General features: G+C 41.3%; 2 protein-coding genes across 2 annotated transcripts in view; one reads left to right on the forward strand and one right to left on the reverse strand.

Moving 5' to 3' along the window:
* WNT3 (Wnt family member 3) overlaps window positions 1-3,305 on the forward strand; it is a 45,421-nt gene extending 42,116 nt beyond the window's left edge. Inside the window, exon 5 of the mRNA XM_045525898.1 lies at window positions 1,232-3,305. The gene's annotated coding sequence lies outside the window, so the exon portion shown is untranslated. The remainder of the gene's footprint in view (window positions 1-1,231) is intronic.
* Window positions 3,306-6,686: 3,381 nt separating this feature from the next.
* NSF (N-ethylmaleimide sensitive factor, vesicle fusing ATPase) overlaps window positions 6,687-20,519 on the reverse strand; it is a 124,849-nt gene continuing 111,016 nt past the window's right edge. The window contains exons 18-21 of the mRNA XM_045525899.1: window positions 13,514-13,648; window positions 12,013-12,126; window positions 8,789-8,844; window positions 6,687-8,354 (exon numbers count right to left, since the gene is read on the reverse strand). Coding sequence (XP_045381855.1) covers window positions 8,333-8,354; window positions 8,789-8,844; window positions 12,013-12,126; window positions 13,514-13,648 — 327 coding nt within the window. The 3' untranslated portion in view covers window positions 6,687-8,332. The remainder of the gene's footprint in view (window positions 8,355-8,788; window positions 8,845-12,012; window positions 12,127-13,513; window positions 13,649-20,519) is intronic.

Raw genomic sequence — 20,519 nt, forward strand, 5'->3', positions numbered from 1 at the left:
GTGGAGAGCCTGGCATGGGGGCCAAGGGCTCATGGATCAGCAGGGGACATTCCTGTGCCAAGCAGAGCTGACCTCCAGGAGCAGCTGTCCCCAAGCTTGCTGTCTGCTCTGGCACCATAGGCCAAGGATTGGCTGAGACCTAGTTATTTCTTCCTGTCGTTTCTTCCATGTTGATACTCTGCGTGCAAGATGGGAGCCAAGACACAAGCTGGCAGGGACCGCAGGGACACAGCCTCTAGCTCTTCTCTTGGCTGCCCTGTCAGTCTTGGCAGTGCAGGCAGGAGAGAAGGTGCCCTCCTCGCCCTCGGGGGAGAGCCATGTCAAATGGCTTTAGGCCACAGGAGCAGAGAGTCCTGCATGGGTCCTACAGGTGTGGGAAAAACACTTTTTCTATCGCTTGTGGCTTTTGTCCAGTGTCTCCGGCTAACCATTGATTGGTACCTCAGCACTGGTACCTGCAGCTACCAGATTCGTTCCTCATTACTCCCATGTTGTGAGTGCAGGGAGCTGGAAAGGTTCTGGACAAGAGTCAAGTGTCCTGGCTGACCCTGAGTCCTGGATCTGTCACTAACTTGCTGGGGGATCCTGGGCCTGTCCGTTACGTCTTGCTGAGCCTCAGAGTCTGCCTCTGTGAAATAGTCTCACACTGGCCTTGTCAGCTCCCGGAGGAGTGGAGCTGTGGGAATGCCTGCGGGGTCGCTTCGTGCCTCAAGTCCCTGGTCAGGTGGAACCACACAAACGGGGAAATGGACACATTGGTGCTCTGACGGGAAGGAGTTATTCATAATTAATTAAGTAGACTTTCTCCCGTTTGGACAGCTCATTACCAAGCTATCAGAGTGTGTGCCTGGCACAAGCCCAGCACGGCAGGGACTGAAGTTGGGGACTGGCCGGCTGTCCCCGAGTCCCTGTGCCAGGTGAATTCCTACAGAGGCAGGTAGCTGCTGCTGGGCTTCCTCTCAGCTAGGAGTGGGGAGGTAGGACTGGGATCCCAGTCTGAGGACTCGAAAGCCCTGCTGTTCCTGGGAATCACGCGACCTCCCTCCAGGGCAGGCCCCGAAGTGCAGGAGAGGGTGCCGGGCAGCCACTGGCAGCCTCAGCACTTCTGAGCACAAGGGAGACGTTGAGACCCCCCGGCAGCCTCTGGTCTGTGAGCCCCGACGGGTGGTCTCTCCGGGAAAGGAACTTGCTCAGCCTCAGTCTCTAATTCTTCCTATTTATTTTCCCCAAGGGCGCTGGGAAGGGGTGAAGTGTGTGGCTGGGCAGATTCAGTCCCATGGAAAGCAGGACCTGGAGCCGGGCTCAGCCCTCAGCGTCGGACAGCAAGGGATACGGACTGTCACCAGCTGCGTGTGGTAAAGGACCCGGACCCAGCCCACCCGTGACGGGGAGCCTCTCCTCCCTCTCTCTCATCTTCCGTTTCTCACCCTCCTCTGGCTGGTGTGTGGTTTTTAAAGAACGGGGCTTTCTTTTTAGTTCTCCGGGGTCTGATAGGAACAGACCTGAGGCTTATCTTTGCACATGTTAAAGAAAATAAAAATGAAAAAAAAAAATTCTACTCCAACAGAGCAGGCTGGGCTGATGTGAGCTCTCGGCCTGGCGGTAAAGACGTCAGCGTGGGCAAGACTTCGTTCCCAAACTGCTTCTTGTGGTGACATTCCAGGACGCTTGTGAGGTGGGAGCTGGGAAGTAGGACGCACCCCTGCCGTCTCCTTTTCTCCGTCTACTCCCGTTCCAATCTGAGATACTTTCACATTCTGATAAAAGCCATAGGTCTAGCCAGGATGAAGTGGTAGGGAGGTCCACGGCAGTTGTTAGAGTAGGATTCTGAGTTTTGAAGAACTAGCGGCGCAGGGTGGCCTGGTAAGCCGTTTGAAGAGCAGCCGTGTGTTCTTCTCAGTCCCATTCTCTCTCTAACCCTGTTCTGCACAAGAGGCAGTCAGATCTCAAACTCTTTTTCTACCATTCTGCAGTTGCCACTGCTAATGCAGTCCCTTTTTTTTTTTTTTTTCATAGTGGACGTTGTAAATAGGTTAAGTATGGGGGCAAGTCTTCTCCAGCTCAAATGGCTTCCTAGAGAAAGAAGCGGCATCTTTGGAAGAGGCCATTCAATCCCTCCCAGCCCTGCTCACCTGTGGTCTCTGTAAAAGCGACTCCAGGTAGAGAAGTTGGACTCTAAGTCACCTTAGGATAAAGTAGACAAAGGGTCAGTGAGAGAGTAGCAATCTATTCCTGAAATTCCAATTTTGTGACTAGCAGATGGGGAGGGTGGAAACGATCCCTTCGTGTCCTCTCTGGTCAGGACATGTCTCCCTGCACCCTTTCCCCTCTTGGGCCCCTGTGATTACACAGGAACGCCGGGTTCTTCACTCAACTCTTCCAGCCTCGCCTGCATGCTGGGATAGCATTAACCCCTGCCGTCATCAAGCGTCTGGATTAGGCATTCAGAGCGGGGCAAGCAGTCACTGCTCCCTTGGGTTAAGCATCTCTCGCTGCTCCTGGTCCCGTCCCGTGTACTAGAGAGAGCTAGCAGCATGGAGGTGAATGGCTTTGGCAGGACCAATTGACCCAACAACTTTGTCTCAAGGAGAATCAGAAGGAAGAGATGCAGCAGGGGAACAGAGCAGAACAAAGATTTTTCTTTTTCTCCCTTCTCTTTGGGGTTTACCTAACCCAGACCTAAGATACGGGGTCAGTGATCTCCCGGCTTGTGCAGGCAGGCTTACCACGTCAGCGGCCGGGAGCCTGCCTGCACTCTCGAATCTGCTGGCCACAGGCTCTGCTAAAGATTCACGTCCCACTCCTCTATGGAGTCCAAAATGCCCCTCCCCATCTCACCTTAGACTGCAGAGTTTTAAATCATTTCAACTGGATAATGCTTGCTTTAAGTGAGAATACTTCAGCAGAATGGATACAAATTTTCAAAACAGTCTTTTCATATCTATGTATTCTATATTAAAAGTGATAAAGTCATGTTTCTGGGGCATATTCAAGTAGCTGACAAGTAATTAATAATAGTACATGAGTGCATTGTAATTATTCTCGCCGTAGTCAGGTAATAGTATCCAACAGAAATTTCCTACCAACCTGCTGTATCCAAAGTTTTGTAAAAAGTTGTAGAAGTTGTTGATCTTTTTGATTTTATATTCAAAAAGTCTCTTTTTATAAATATTATTTATTATACAATGTATATACCTTTGAGTTAACTAAGATTATATATTATATAAATATATATATATTTGGAGAAAATATATTTCATCATGCAGTTTTTTTCTGTTAAGTCATTAAAGAGAAGGTAAATGAACGTAAAATGGATACATTGTACAATGTGTGGAGTTTCCAGATTAATGCTCAGGAAGTCAAGAATATCTGATTTGGAATTTGGCGGCCTCAGCTAATTAAATGGCCAAACTAAGGTCATTTCCTTTGTTCCCTACAGAAAATCGTCTGAAATGTCATGGACAGTAGGTCCGATCTACTATAGGACTTTCTTATAGGCTTAGTTTGCTCTAAGTCAACTTCTAACAAGGAATTTCCAGTTTTAGAGAAAATCAACCTGGGCAGTAATTCATTTCACAGACTCAAGCATGTTCAATGTACAAATTAATGTCACAGACACTTCTCAAAGATGTGACCCCAGGCCGGCTGACCAGGGCGGGTGGCCACTGCCTTAATCTCCTCCTCACTACATGTTTTCAACTCCAGTTATTGGGAAAATAGGATTTTCTCTATTGAAAATGAAACCACCAAAAATGGTCTATCCCCTGCTAGCTCCACTTTGAGAGCTAAGCTATAGGAGAGGGAGGTTAGTTTTCAAGAAGACATGGTGTGCCCCGGGCTCTGGGTTGTCGGGAACAAGTGTCATTTGAAGTTGTAGATTAGTCTGGGCAGAAAGGACCTACAAGTGGGCACGCATGCTCTGGGGACTGCCACTTCAAAGAGATTCACCTGAAGCACTTGAAGTTATATGACAACAGACAACTCTTTGGTTTTCAGACCTACATAAAATGTCACCTTAAGTTTATCTGGCACATTGTTTCAGAAAACAGCTAAAATGTTTTTTCTTTCTCTTTCTCCTGATCTACCTCCTATTAGGAATAAATCTTACCCACCTCACTACACAGAAAAATGGTAACAGGAAAATAAAGCAGTCTGCCTCGTGTGGTGGCCATGGGCTGCTCTGTGCTCCATTCAGACCTTTAACCTTAGATTAGGAATGGCCACTAGAAGTTCATGAACTTTATTTTGCCCGTGGTATGTCTTTATTTAGCCCGTGAAAAGCTTAAGCCACAAAAACTGTTGTTTCTGCTATTCAAGGAATTGGCCATGTAAGGTATACCAATCTCTTCCACACCCCACAGTGCTGGGCATCTTTTACTTCACTTTCACATAAAGCTAATACAGGTTGAGTAGCCCTTATCTGAAATGCTTGGAACCAAAAGTAATCTGGATTTCAATTTTTTTCTGGATTTCGAAATATTTGCACATACATAATGAGAAATCTTATGGATAGGATCCAAGTCTGAACACAGAATTCACTTATTTTTCATATACACCTTAAACACATAGCCTGAAGGTCATTTTACACAATATTTTTAATAATTTTGTGCACAAAACAAAGTTTTGACTGCATTTTGACTTCAACCCATCACATGAGGTTTCCACTTTGTAGCATCAAGCTGGCGCTCAAAAAGTTTTGGATTTTAGATTTTTCAGGTTAGGATGCTCAACCTGTACTCATCTATCCCGGCATTCTGAGTCCCTTTTTTTTTAACCTGTAAGATTACCAACTGGTTAAATGGTCCTTATTCATACTTACGAAGGCCATTTGTAATCCTATAAATAATCATACTCTGAGATTAAAGAGAATGCAGTTTATAGCTGTGCTTGAACATTCAGTTTCCCCATAAGCATGGCTGGTGTGCACACGAGTGAAGTCAGCTGAACAAAAGTATGGCTGCTACACTATCGTTGTTTCTCCTACCTTAACAGAGAACTTTCTAGGAGACAAAAAATTATCTTACCAGTCATCTTACACTCGTGAGATAACCCATTGTGTGGAGACTGTATGCTGGGAAAATTTTAAACATGAGCCCTCCTTGCAAATTCTGTCTTCACCTACCTGGGTTTCTGGCCGATCACAGACAAGTCTCCTGCATCCTAAGGCCACGGTGTCTGTGCAGCACACATCCTCTGTGGACTCATCTCCAGGACCGTCTCAGGACAGCTTGTCAGCTGATGTGACACTCTAGATCATTTTGCAATAACTTCCGAAATTTACATGCTTTTTTAAACTCTCACACACACCTTTCTCAGTCATTTCTTTGAAGAGGCTATGGACCAAGCTGCCAGGCAAGGAGAATGAAATCCTGCTTTTACCTTCTGTGTTTGGGCTGGGGTGGTTGTTTATAGCTGAATCACTGCTTCAACACGTCTGTTCATCAGGTTTTGACTATTAAACACACTTCAATCTACTCCATGATTTTGTGCCTTGTTGCTGAAACTTACTAAAGGGGAAGCTGTTCATTGTAATTTCTAGGATATGAAAAGACAGCCTTAAAGCAAAACATATTTCAGACTTTAACCACAATTGCACATTTTTTCTATTAAAAAAAAGTGTCTCAGAGAAAATATATAAATTTAGTAAGGATAACTTTTTTTTTTTTTTTTTTGAGACAGAGTCTTGCTCTGTTGCCTGGACCAGAGTGCCATGGCAGCAACCTCAGACTCCTGGGCTCAAGCAATCCTCCTTCCTCAGCCTCCTGAGTAGCTGGGACTACAGGCGTGCACTACCCCGCCTGACTAATTTTTTCTATTTTTTGTCGCCTGGCTACTTTTTCTGTTTTTAGTAGAAATGGGGTCTCGCTCTTACCTAGACTGGTCTTGAACTCCTGACTTCAAGTGATCCTCCTGCCTCAGCCTCCCAGAGTGCCAGGATTACAGGCGTGAGCCACTGCGCCCAGCCAAAATAACCTCCTCTTTTGAGGTTTTGCTTACAAAAACATAGCCCATTAACAGTTCATCCACAGATGAAGACATCCGAGGCAGCAGCTAGTTGGAACTTCCTCATACTCTCATACAGTCTACTGCCCAGCATCGGCTTTGATGAATATTGGGGCAGCTTCTAGAATGCACCTTGTCCAGGCTATGTGGGGTTCAGGTTAGCCTTCCCTTCCCCACATAGCCTTGCTGATTTTCTAGGCTGCCTCTCATCCTAACCTGAGCCAATGCTAAAGATCAGGGTTTAGGCTAAGAGATCCGATAGCTCAGAAAAATGCAAAACTATATGAAGGATACCAAAATGAATCATGGGAAGAAATCTCACTGAGGGTATTTAAGTTCCTTGGTTTGTACATTTCACAGAAGGGAGTAATTCTAATTGAGAAACAACTTTGCTTTTTAGTTTATTACTAACCTTGTTTGTGGCTTTGGTACCTCAGTTTTTTAATAAGGCAAAATAAGTATAAAGCATGAAGATTCTTGTGCATTAACTTTTTTGATATGCTAATGATGTTTTTCATTTTAAATAACTATACTTTCTAAATAATTAAGAGATTTTTAAATAAATAATCCATCTCCTTATGCAAGTTATAACAAAACAGGAGGGGTTTCCTTTCTGAGCCCCCTCCTTCCTATATTTCTATCAGTTATATATGTTGTTTTATACAAAATACTGGGCTACAGAATGTTTTCAGGTATATTTACTCTTTATTGCATTCCTTCATTTGAATTAAATATAATATTTATTTATACTTTTCAATATAGTTTTGGACAAAACACAAAAACATTAACCTCATTTAACAAGAGACGAAAGTTAATACAATGTGTGCTGCTTTCACGGGGGGAGGAATCAGGATACTGGCCACCAGGAATCACAGAATCTCACAAGAGAATCCACTTCTTAAAAAGCCACAAAATAAGCTAGGGAAGAAAACCCAAGACAAAGTAGATATGACATACAAGTCTCTACCGAAAGCACAAAGATAGCAAGATTTGGAGATGATTTGCCTTTTACCCAGGGGACAAATGACAGAGCCACACCCAAGGGCTACTGTGTCCTGAAGCCTCGTAGGTGGTGTGTGGTGTCAGCACCTCAGGGTGGCTTCTGAATGTCCTCGAACTTGAAGCAGCAATGGAGAGAGAGAGGCATGCTCCACGAGTCTCATCACCAAATATGATGACCTAACTAAAATCCTTCTAAGTCAGGTATAAGACAATTCACCCTCAAAAGGACTCAACGAGTTCTCCTTCCTTTTGGAAGAAGCCTGTAGAAGGTAAAGGAAGTATGTTCACGTACTGGAATGGACAGTAAAGGATTGAGGGGAAAGGGCTAGAAAATGGCTTATTTTTCTGGAGAATAGTGTTTTATTTAGATACTAGATAGTACAGATAATTTAAAACAAAGGAAGAATAAATTTTAAGTAAGTCATTAAGCCAAGGAAAAAAGAAAAGCAGTGATACTAATAAGCTTTTAATATTATACTAAGGAACTGACCCACTTAGAGTTGGACACTAATTAGTGCCAAGAGGTTTGTAAATTACTTTGTTTTAATAACTCTTTTCTGTTTAGGGCTGTACACTTTTCCATACCTTTCACACGTTTTTAACATCTACCAAGCAGCAATAATTAACATCTCCCTTACCACAGAGCAAACTAGTTACATTAAGGGGAGGTCACACCCAACACAGTAATACATCTGACTTTCTATTAAGAAAGATCTCCTAGCTGCAACTTGGAAACAACTCTGAAAATGATTAAGAACAGCATCTTAGATATTCAAAACCCTGTTTCTTCAGGCAAAGATAACAACCAGTTTTGTGGGAGAACCTTTACCAAATACCCAACTACCTTTAGGGTTAGCTCAGGAAAGCTATACAAGGATCCCTGCGCCCCACACCTTGATTCACTGCTCCTGGCCTGAGTGTAGAAAGTCGACCTTCTAACAGCCCAAGTGTCGTCCTGCAACATTCATTACATTTATTGAGAGTTTTCGGATGGTGATGGTGGAGGTGGCAAGAGCTGAAAATGTGTAGTGTTCACAAGTACAGGATGCTTCCCACATGGAGACTGAGTAGGAAGGAATTGTCTTAGCTTGCATGGAAAGGTAAGCACAGCATTCTAAAGCAAACCGACACCTTCCACGAAACACTAGAATATCTCAGTAAGCATAAGGAAGGGAGTTTTATTGCACTAATCATGCAGAGCAAGCCTGTGTTGAAGGTAGAAGATGTTCCACTTAGTCCAGTAACGTGAGTAAGATGAGTGAAGATCCCAGGTCATCTTCAACTTGGTCACTTCCCTGGGTCACTGTGTGTTGCAAATCGTCCATTTTCAATCAAAGTCAAGGGGGCTACTGCAAAAGAAATACCCAAAACACAAAAAAAACCCCAGATGAGGGTGTGCAAAAAGTCATTCATCATAAAATCACTAAAAGCTTCTTAACGGTTTTTCTACATATTCTACTATGCATTTGCTATTAGATGAACACTTCACAAAAGAAAATGATCACAGCCCCATGCATGTAGAAGAAGGTTCCAATGTATATGTACCCTCAAGATTTTCCCGCATTGAGGCAAGGAAGGTTTGTGAAGCAGGACAGGGAAAGCAAACCAACAGTACAACCACCTTCCTTGCTTGGTCTTTCAGACCTACAACACAGCAAAGAACTCTAATAAGTGGAAGCAAAGTCATCTAAGAAAGAAACCATCAAATTTATACACATGATATAGCAACTCTTAGAACAGGCATGTGGTTTGGTTGAGGGTTTTAACTGTTGTGTGTACTTACGCTCCTTCTTCTCTTAAGAGGGCCAAAAATTTTCTCACACGGTATTCAGGATCCATCTAAATGCATCAGAAGAAATACAGAAGATGGTTAATGGTACCTTCTAACAACGGGGCTCTTACTTCATACCAAGGAAAGGCTTGGTTTCACACTTCTATCCGTGCTCTGCTGAGTCACAGGAAGGTGTTACCTGCTCCTTGACCATATCTGACACACAGCGAAGCAGATGGCATCACTCAGGAGGAGTGAATAGGATTGCCTAGCATGGAGAGTCTCTGTGCACTGGGTTCCAAATGACCTGAGCCAGCTGATCATCACAGGCACCTTGGCTGAGTGTGCCCTGAGCTGGTGCCAGTGTGCGGACGCATGGTGTACCTGGGAGACTGGATGGGGGCCACTCATAGGGGTGCAAATGATATCCTATTCATCTAAGGCGTAAAAGTATATAAAAGTCAGACCAAATTTGAAGAAACCACATTGAGGTTATTAAACAACTAAAAAAAAGCTTATTAACTCTACATAACGAACAATGTAGCTTTTCTTAGCGTCAGTATCCCTTGTATAATTTCTTCTTTGCAATTAACAAAAAAAGTTGTGCTTAAACTATTATTAAAAAATGAGGAGCACTGCTGATTGCTCTGGCCTAATCTCTAGATGGTTTGGGTTTCCTGTGACTGGGGATGTGCCACGCGTCTAAGCTAAGATGGTGGAGCTTTGCTTCCGGTGCTTGGTTCAGGTCATTATTATTAACAATCTCTACTGGTTTTTGTTTTCTATTCCTATTTACACGAATTTGTTAAAATATATTTTATTTGGCTTGGTCCACCAGAGATGTGAAGTTATCTAGAAAACGATCATTAAAACCATCATTAATTCCTGAAGATGAATTTTTATTATAAGAAACACACCTAACTTTTAAAATATGTTTCAGGGCAGGAGTCTGTTTCCTGGGAGGGAACTCCCTGCCCTCCAGGAAGAGCTTTCAAACACTCAGTGCAGCTGAAGGTAAATGTGCAATCAGATTCCCCCTCTGACCACTTTTTTTTTTTTTTAAAGATTTCTTCTCTTCTATCTCAGAAAAACATTGAACAGAAGTTTCAAATGTATCAAAGTTAAGAGGTCAGACTACAAAGGACTAAGAAAAAGTGTGAATAGCTAACAAAAGAAACATTTTTCCTCTTTGGGAATAGAATTACATATGAATCAATTGTCAAGTTCTTAAAAAAAAAAAAAAAAGGAACTGGTTAGAGCTCAGTTGTAGTCAGTACTTGCAGTTCTTTGCCCATTAAATATATTTAATATGTGTGAGCAACGACTTACTGACTTGCCTGTAGCTATGGAATTAAAAGTCAAGAGAAAGGGAGGAAAAAAGTAATCTAGATAAATGACTTTATTCCCTCAGGTGACATCCAGTCAGAGCAGATCCTCGCACTGTGCAAGTTTTAACAGAATCATGTGTAGTGAACAGAGAGGTGACATGACTTACATTCTGCTAAACTACATGCCTCTTCGCCGAGGCTCTGTCTCTCTAAGGCAGATCTAAAGGGAATTCACTCAGCTGCACGAAATCCATTTGACATGAAGGGGTTCAAACTCAGAGGCCTATGAAGTGTCAGTCGCTGAAGATTAGGCCTGAGTGCCCCACTCTCACTTTCTACCCCACATACATAAGAAGCATTAACTTGATCACTGACCTGCAGGCATCAAAGGAGGAGGAAGGGACGGGGGTTGGGGAGAAAAACCCACATAGTTTCTTCTATGCAATTATTAAAAAAAAAATTGTGCTGTAACTAAAAAAAACAAGAGTAGAGCTATCTGACAGATTTATCTTTTTTCAAGAAAAGAGCCAATACACCTGTATTTGCACCTTTACCAAGAATAAGCCTAAGCAAAGTGATTAGTCTGCAAATTTAATTTATTGCTCAAAATGGAAAAGAAATAAGTTGACTTAAAATCAGTCTATCTGAAAATTCAGTAGATTAAACTTTAAGGTTTCTGAAAACCACAAAAATTGTGTTTTAAAATGTATTTACCCAAAAAGATTAAGAAGCATTCACATCATGTTTGCAATTTGTTACTGATCCAAGAGCCTATCTCGGATGTTAACTATGAAACTTAAACTTCACCTCTGCCACTCACTATTCACACTGATAAGAATGGCAGGACTGATCAGTAATATGTGGTGCTTAAAATAGAGCCAGTCTGTCCACTTAGGACCAGGGATGGACTTATTCATTCATCCAACAAAAGTCTGCTGAGCACCCTGCCATGCGTCAGCTCTCTGCCAGGTGCTATGGATTCAACATTGAGTGAGCGCCAGTGTCTCTGAACTCACAGGGCTTGATAGGGAGACATTTATTGTCTAAACTAGTATGTCAGATAAGGACAAGACAACACAGGATGAGCACATGGAGGGGTGGGGTTCCAAAAAGAGGAAAGGTAAACTGCCAGTAGATGTGAGAAAGGCCCAAAGAAGTTTCATCTGTCTTTGCCCAGGCAGCAGCCTGAGGCTTAGTTTTCTACATGATCCTGGATGCTTCAACTCTACAGTAGTTTGCATGAAATTTCTAGGAGCCCAGCCAGGGGAAAATATACAGGCCCCAAGTCTAGTCTGTACAACTCAACTAACTTGTCTCCAAGACCCCTTTTGATCTACGTGCCGTGGCTTACTGACCTCTGCTGCACACCATCCCTTCTCCATCACTCACTGGCTGTGTGACCTTGGATAGCTCACTGACAACCTGTGGGACACACAGTACGCTCACCTCTAAAACAAGGGACACCAGAACAATTGCTCTTTGAAGTCCTTTCTAGTACTAAGATCTAGTGACTCCTTAAAACTAAAAGTAATTTTATAATCTTTTCTTCTATTTTTGAATTTTAAGAACTGGAAAAGTTACCAATAAGTTATTGCCTGATCTCAGAGGCAGGCTACTAATAACAACTCTGAGTTTGGAAATAATATAAAAAAGGCCTGGAGAAATGGCTCACACTTGTAATCCTAGCACTTTGGGAGGCTGAGGCAGGAGGATTGCCTGAGGCCATGAGTTTGTGACTAGCCTGAGCAACATACCGAGACTCTGTCTCTATAAAAAATAAGAATTTTTTTAAAAAAGGGAAATAATACAAAAACTATTAAAACTTTGGCAAAGGAAATATTAAAATCTCTTGGTGTATCCTGAAGCTTCTTTCTGTGTCTAAGTCATATGGAGAAGGAAGCACCTTACCTGCAGGGACATCTCGATCAACATTAGTAACTTTTTGATTCCTATCCAGACCTTCTTCCCTTTGACTTGCTGTGCGATTGTGGTACGTTCCTTATCCTTGAAGTTGCCCAAAAGCTACAAAAACAATGATAATGAAAGCACTTTTAAAGTAAGTACATTAACATTCATTAATTCTCACATTTACCCTTAAAAGAACAGTGAGAAGAACTACCTGACTGTTCGAGCTGACAGGATTCGCTCTTTCCTATTTTAAAATCCGGTCTGACCTTCCTAAACTCATTAGGTGCAATCACGGAAGTGAAAACTGGTATCTTAAACCCTGTTTCCCTATGGACCGCCATTCTAACTTACAGATAAATTTGCTGGGGAAAAAAATAGCTCCAACCCATAATAAACATAAGTCAAAATTTTTAACATTCCTTTCTAGGAACAATCTGTATATGTCAAGGCAAACTAAATTTAATTCTCTAACCCAACCCTGGCGTAAGAGCTGCCTAAACACGTAACCTGGAAACATTTATCATACAGATAATTTTTATTTTGTTGGGAGCACACACCAACTTTATGGGTCTTGAGGACTTTAAGAGGCCTTACTGACTCTACCACTGCTCAACAACTCACTAGGTGATATTTTCCAAAGATCTCATCATGTTATTTGTGTACACTGATATTAATAAAAAGTTCAATGAAGAACACACTTTTTAAAAAATTAAAGATTACCGTCAAAAAATTAAGAAAACATTTCTATATTATAAACTTGTTAATAAGATTCCTTCTATTTCTATAGGTTTTTTTTAAGTTTCTGAGGATTTTTCATTGTTCGAATTTATTAAATGCAAGGAAATGAGCTGAAAGTCACTTTGGATGAGTGATTTTTCTATATTGCGATTACCTCACCCCTGCGCTCCCACCCATCCAAGTTTCTAGTCCATGTAATCTCTGTGCTTTACTCATGCTGGGTACAGAGTAATTCATTCCTGGCAGTTTGTATGGGACCTACATCTAAGAATGGGAAATTAATTCATTGTCACTTATATTCATCTTCCTCCTTTAATTCTTGAAAACAGTTGGAGGTACAGGTTGAGCATGCCTAATCTGAAAATCCAGAATCTAAAATGCTCCAAAATCCAAAACTTTTTAAGCACCGACATGACATTCAAAGCAAATGCTCTTTGGAGCATTTCAGATTCCAGATTTTTGAATTAGGGATATAATGGAATATTGCATTATATGGAATATTGCATTATATGGAATATTGCATTATACTTACAAGTATAATGCAATATTCCAAAATGCAAAAAAAAAAAATCTAAAATCTGAAACACTTCTGGTCCCAGGAATTTAGGATGAGGTATACTCAACCTATAATATCCCAGGGTCCCATGTTCTAGGTTAACACAGAAACCAAACACCAGGTGCAACAGCTGTGGGACCCCTTAGCATTATTTCAGCCTCAACTCCTTTCTTATAAACAGTGTGCAGTCCACGGACTCATCTTCACCTCCAAAGCTTCCAACAACTGCTCTCCTGTGGCAATGTTGGGCACGTGGATGGTGGTGCTGAAAGCATTAAGCATTTCCATCTCCTGAAGAACGTCTTTGCGGCTGGTGGTCCCAATGATAAGAAGCTTGCGGCCCTGATCACAGGAAGCAAACATGTTAAAAAACACAGAATGAGACTAATTAGGAAACTAGAGTAGGCCTGAACAAAATGTGTAAAATCGTAAAATCCGTTTACTATCACAGAAATGCAAATGATTAGGTAAAAGAGAAGAAAAAAATTCAAGATTTTCGTCATGAAAATCTAAAAAAAGTTACCAACATGATTCAGAAAGTGGTAACATCTGAACAACTCCTCATTTGCATCGGTAAAACAATGGATTAGTAAATCAGGGAGAGACACAAACCAAAGAGAAAGATATTGAAGTGCATGTCTATAATTCCTTCCTCAGAGTCAACGTGGCATGTGTGTGGTGGGAATTGGGAAAAAAAGAGAAATGAGTGGAAAGCTGTATTGGCTTAGCAAGGCTTTATTATGCCTTCTAAAAAGAAGGAACAGGGTAATAATAGTTTACATTTATGCAACACTTAACTGTGAAAGGCGTAGGCTAAGTGCTTCTCATTTAATATTTTTAAATTTCATTTTAATTTTTAACCCCCCAAAATATAAAAAATGTATAAAAACTATACCAGGCTTATGCTGCTATTCCCAATTCCCTCTCTCCAGAGACAACCATTTTCAACTTCTAGCTTTTCTTCTTGTATTAATATTTACTTCTTTATTTTTAAATAACAAGATTACATTACTATTTTCAGATTTTTATTTTCAGCTTTAAATATTATTTATTGACTTCCTACAATGGAAGATTTAGTATTACTTTTGGACTAACCCCTGACTAAACACCCCCTTTCTCATCCTTCCAGCATCGTTATTTCAGTCTTTAGTCAAATCTATATTCAGTATTTATTACGATTATATAAATATGATTTACAGCTCTAATACATGAGTATGATTAAATTTCCTTTCTTGGGCAACATTTTGTTTTTACTGGAGTTAATAACTGCCTCTTCTCCCTTTGCTTAGTTTACCAGCTACTTATCACAAGTTCATCCCCTAACAAACACACTGTGAGTCTCCTTTCAGTATATTCAAACACATTTGAAATTGTGTTATTTTCCTGAAGACATTCCCCTCCTGGAGTCCTCTGTCCTCAAAGTTCAATCTGAACTGATTGCTTTCTAGGCCTGCTGCATAGCTGTAGTTCTAAAACTTCCCTCTCTCCTCTGTTAGATCCCCTGTATCCTTGCCTTCCTTTTCCTTAATTTATACCTTTTTTGTGGTGCATACACCCAGAAGCTTCCTCAGAAAGGGTGCAAGGTGGGAGGGTAACATTTTAAAGACCTTGCGTGTCTGGAAATGCCTTTTTCTGCCCTTAATATTGTACCTTATATCTTAACAGTTTGACCAGGTATAGAAAATAAGGTTAGAAATAATTTTTATCTAACAATTTAGAAGGTGTTGCTCTATTGTCTTTTAATTTTTAGGACTGCTGGCTAGAAAAAAATCAATGTCTGATCTCTGACCCTTTGTTTCTAACCTGTTTTTTTTATTTTTAATTTTTTTTCTGGCTACGTTGCCCAGGCTAGAGTGCAGTGGCTATTCACAGGTGCAATCAGAGCTCATTACAGCGTCAAACTGGTCTCAAGCGATCCTCCTGCCTCATCCTCCTGAGTAGATGGGACCACAGTAATGCTCCACTGTGCCTGGCTTTAACCTGTTTTTTAAATACATATAAAATCTTAAGAATCTTTTATTTCCATGTTCTGTAACTGGAAAGTTATGTACCTCAAGATAGGTCTTTCTTTACTCATTTTGTTGGCACTAGTGAGCCCTTTCTAAACTAGAAATTCCAATCATCCAGTTCTAGGGAATATCTTGAATTATTTCCTTGAGATTTCCTTCCATTCATCTCTTCTGTGTCCCCCACCAGGAACCTCCAAGAGTTGGTTACTGCTCCTCTTCTGTTATAATTTTCTTACTTTTTTGCTCCTAGTTTTTATTTTTTTCTCTTTCTAATACTTTTTGGGTTAGCATCAACTATATCTTCTGGCCTGTATATTAAATTATTTTTTTATTTCTGAGAGCTCTTATTTTCTTTTATAAATACATCTTATATTTTATGAATATAATATCTTAATTTAGATTTATTTGAATATTGTAGATTAAAAAAATGTTTTCTTCTGTTCCCTGCTTCGTCTGTTTCCTCTGAGTTCCTTTTTTCCTATTTGTTTACTGTGGGCTGTCCTCAAGCATCTAGTGATCAATGGATGACTATTCATATTTAAGAGTTAAACTATGGCCGGGGCGCAGTGGCTCACGCCTGTAATCCTAGCACTCTGGGAGGCCGAGGCGGGTGGATCACTTGAGGTCAGGAGTTCGAGACCAGCCTCAGCAAGAGCGAGACTTTGTTTCTACTAAAAATAGAAAGAAATTATCTGGCCAACTAAAAAATATATATAGAAAAAAATTAGCCGGGCATGGTGGCGCATGCCTGTAGTCCCAGCTACTTGGGAGGCTGAGGCAGGAGGATTGCTTAAGCCCAGGAGTTTGAGGTTGCTGTGAGCTAGGCTGACGCCACGGCACTCACTCTAGCCCGGGCAACAGAGCGAGACTCTGTCTCAAAAAAAAGAAAAAAAAAAAAGAGTTAAACTAATCATTGGAAGCTCTGTGTCTGAGGGCTTCACCATAGGATGATCAGGTTAAGACTCGACTGATTATTGGGCATCCCTCAAAGATCAGTATATGTAAATTTCTCCCAGAGAAGAAGCCTCCAATCTCCTTCCTGAAGGCCACAAAGCCTCGTTGCCAGCGTACTGGCAGCTGATGGGATAATGGGTCTGGGGATCTCACCACTCAATATGGAGACTTCCATTTAATCCTATTTACAGAATGGCACCTCTTTAGATCAATCTCATTTAACGTTCATTATAATCATGAGAATTAAGTACGAGTATTATCCCCATTTTACTGATGAAGCTTTTGAATTACACAGATATAAGTAATTTGTTCAAGGCCAAATAACTAATCAATGATGAAGCCAAGACTGAAAACCAGATCCAGACCCAAATTGTACCCTGTCTCTCTTCATAAAGAAAAATATATTAATAAAAAAGTTTACTTGGGAAGTGGAAGAGGAATAAATCTTTAAACTTATGTCACTAGATTTATGATACACACTCAGTCCATGGATAAGTCTTTAATACAATCATTAAACCTATTCATGGGTCTTAGAAACTCAGAACATTACAATAAATGTGCTAGCAGGAAAAGATTTTAAGAAATCAAAGATCAGGTGCCAAAACAATTTCAATTTGGGTTTTGTAAACATTATGCCACTACTGTCAATAAGGCATGCTAGCCTTTCTCAGTCTTACTCACTGATTTTGCCCATTTCTGTGTCAAGAATGGATCATGTACCACCATAAACAAAGGCATATCAAAGAAACAAAGTTGAGACCGTCTGGTCCAATTAGCCATTAGCATAACAGATGACTGTGCAAGACTATGAGATAGCAGCAACCTATGAATCACAGATTAAAGAGTAATCATTATTATTTGAGGAATCAACTAGCTAAAAACCAAATGCTTATCAATAGACTTCATCAAGTTCCTAGATGAATATGGAACAAACCTTGCACAGAGAGGATGGAGACAGAAAAGAGATAATAATACAGTATAGAAAGGTGGAGGTATTAATATTACACACGAGGACATCAGGTAGAGGGAAGAAATGTGGTGGAGAAAGCTGCTTTCTCTGGAGGAGACAATACCTGAACTGAGTCTTAAGGAATGAGTAGGGTGATTAGGAAGATGAAGGGGAAGGACATACTAAGCCCAAGGAGCAGAAATACATAAGTTCAAGGGCAAAACAACAAAAACAAAAGCTGGGGTGTTGGGGTAATTACAAACTGGTAGTGATATATAAATTTCTACTATAACAAAAAAGTGTTTATATGCAAAGTATTTTTTAACACTAAATTCTAATGGCAAGCTTGGGCACATATCCCTGAAGCCTAGTAGATGCCAAAGGCCACACATGCCAGCATAGCCTCAGCAGAGTTAAAGGTAACCGTTACTTCCCCTTTTCCTTAGTTTTTTTACTACCCTCCCCACCCCACCCTAGCCCATAATTAAAACTCCCTCATCTTGCTCCTCTCTCACCGAGGACAGTGTTGGCTCTAGAAGGATGGCATTGAGGAAGAAGCTTCTTACTCATTCCAGAAAGCTGGACTTTTAAAATCATTGCCATTACATTAACAGTGACTGTGCTGTTCAAAGTGTTGAAAGATTGGGAAATGCAGAGCAACTTATAATGGAGACGCTAATTTATGTTTTGCTTTTCTTCTTGTTTAACAAGACTACAAACACTGCAAAGAGGTCATGACCCAGGCAAGTTCAGGTCTTGACTTGTAAAGCGTCATCTTTAATAAAACACTGAAAACATTACCAAATGATTAAAATGTGCTGGGTCATTCTGTATATTAATTAGTGGTGATGTTCATAAGGAAGCTTTATCATGAAAAAGCAGCTCTGAATGTATTCATGTGATACATCACACTGGATACACTTGGAGGGAAAAGCTGCCAGCAGCATGAAAGGGGGATGCAGATTTAAAAATAAATGCAGAGCTCAACCCAAGAGGGGAGCTCCACCTTGTTGGTGTGGCCACTAGTCTTCAGTCCTCAGTGCCCAAACGTGCCCCTCGATGGAAAGCAGAAAAAGTAGAGTGATAACCTATTTGGGGGAAAAAAATCATTCCCAGCATACTCCTTACTGAGATTTGCTAGTCCTGATGCTAAAAAGAAAAGGCCTAAATAACTATCTGCCAATCGGATTATGATAAACATTGTTCCAAGGTTAAATAAGTATTAGTTAATGATTTCTTAGTACCATAAGAAGCAATTCAGGTGAAAACATTTCCATGAAAAAGGCAGCGCTCAGTCAGGTGTTGATCCTCCAAAAAAACACTTCTTTACATGATGAAGAATGAGCAAAGTACTAAGCAGCATCTAAGCCTTTTGCCACACAAAGGACTAACCAGATAATCCACACCCTTTCATAGGTCTTGCCCATTGATTGGCTCCAATAAACTGATTTGTAACAAAAGTTCATGTGGAAGAAAGCTTTTTTCCCCCCTAAATAAAAATGCCACCAATATAATACTGCAGTGAAATGGAAGGGCTGATTTCAACCTATGAACAAAAGTAAAGTCAGTTATGCAGTAAAGAAAGGCCATTCTTTCCATATCATTCAGTGCTGAGCAAGTGTAATACACCCTTGGTAAGAAGAATTAACTGCGAACAATCGGAAACTCTGAGATGGATTAAGAAGTGAGTTTAAAAGTGCAACTCAAAACTTCTGTGTCCAGGGCCTTAAATTTTAGTTTCTGATTATTACAATTTGATGTTTCTGTAAATGAGAGTGAAAATTTTCAGAATACTAAAAATTTGTAAACCTGGTAAGTAAAAGATGAAATAGACATCAGCCAATGGAAGCATTAACATGAATTTACTCCTTTTAGGTACTTATGGAATCATGAGATTTGGTCTGTGCCTTCGAGGTGATTACAATTTAGAAGGCAAAAGCAAATAAATATTCAGGCACCACTACCAAGTAACACATCAGCAAATACAAACTAATAATGGCTGAGAGCCACAGCGTCTGGGGACAGTTTCCTGGAGTGGGGTTGTCTGGGAAGATTTCTAAGTACTACAGAAACACGGACAAAAAGGAGGTGCTGGCAAGCCCCTCGAGAAGGGACAGGTCTCTAATGCCACTAAATCCTATGTGGGTGGGGGAAGCAGCTGAGCCAGAGCACCAAAGGTTGAAAACGAAGTCTTTTTGGAGAGATGGGTGAGTGAACAGCCAGTAAAAGGAGGACTCAGAATGCTAAACTAAGGAAGAAGATTTACTATAAAAAGCAACAGGAAACCAAAGAAGGTTCTTGGAGAGGAAGAACTATGACGGAGAGAAAGATGACCCTGGCAGCCACACACAGGATGGCCCACCTCTAGCGGCCTGTGAGGAGCTGCTGCACTAAGGACATGGCAGTAAGCATCCCCAGAAGGATGCTGACCTTTTGACCAATATCTTAAAAATGTGGTTTTCTTTTTAATGTAAGCCCCCCAGGGTTGGCAGAAAGCAATGGAGGATGGACAGGTGGCTTAATGCAGTAGAAAAAGTACAGGTTCCATCATTCACAGCCGTGTGATTTGGGGTAGATTATTTAACTTCTCAGTACCTGTCTCCTCCTCAACCATAAAAATGAGATTAAAATATCCTACTGGTGACAGTAGGGCATGAGGTAAAGACTGCCGGGGGTGGGAGGAGGGCCTTTGCCATCACTGTCAGAACAGGCAAGAATGAAAGGAAGCAAGAGTCTGAACGGATGGTCTGGAGAGGGACCTGAAAAATCACCCTCTGCCTGCGATGTCAGGAATCCATCAGGCCAGGTCTGGTGAGTGAGGCGTGGGGGGCTGACAATCCCTCTCGACCCAACAACACAGGGCACTGGCGGCAAATGAGGCAGAGAGGCCAAGGTTTGCTCTGGGTTAGGGAAGATGAGCTCCCATGTTCAGCATAACCAGGGGTATGGTGAGGCCCAAAAGAGGCTTGAAGCTAAAGATCAAATGCCCCCTCCGAGGGCCTCAAGGCAGTGTGGGGCCTCAGTGAGAAGCAGTGACGCCAGAGGGTGAGAAGAAGCTTTCTTGGTAGGAGATGATTTAGTCCATCACCTATCCTGGCTTCATTCTTGAAATGGGACTAATTCCTCATATTGCTATTTAGCTTGTATTATTCAATATAGAGACCTTTAGAGGAATTCTCCCTTACCATAGTGCTTCACTGCACTTATTTACAAGCCTCAATCTTGTTTCTAGCCTGTCAATTCCCTGGAGGCAGAAACCATGTCTTACTCATCTGTGTCCCTGCAGTACTCAGCACAGCAC

The sequence above is a fragment of the Lemur catta genome, chromosome 15 (assembly GCF_020740605.2).
Source record: "Lemur catta isolate mLemCat1 chromosome 15, mLemCat1.pri, whole genome shotgun sequence".
In the NCBI taxonomy this organism is placed as follows: domain Eukaryota; kingdom Metazoa; phylum Chordata; class Mammalia; order Primates; family Lemuridae; genus Lemur; species Lemur catta.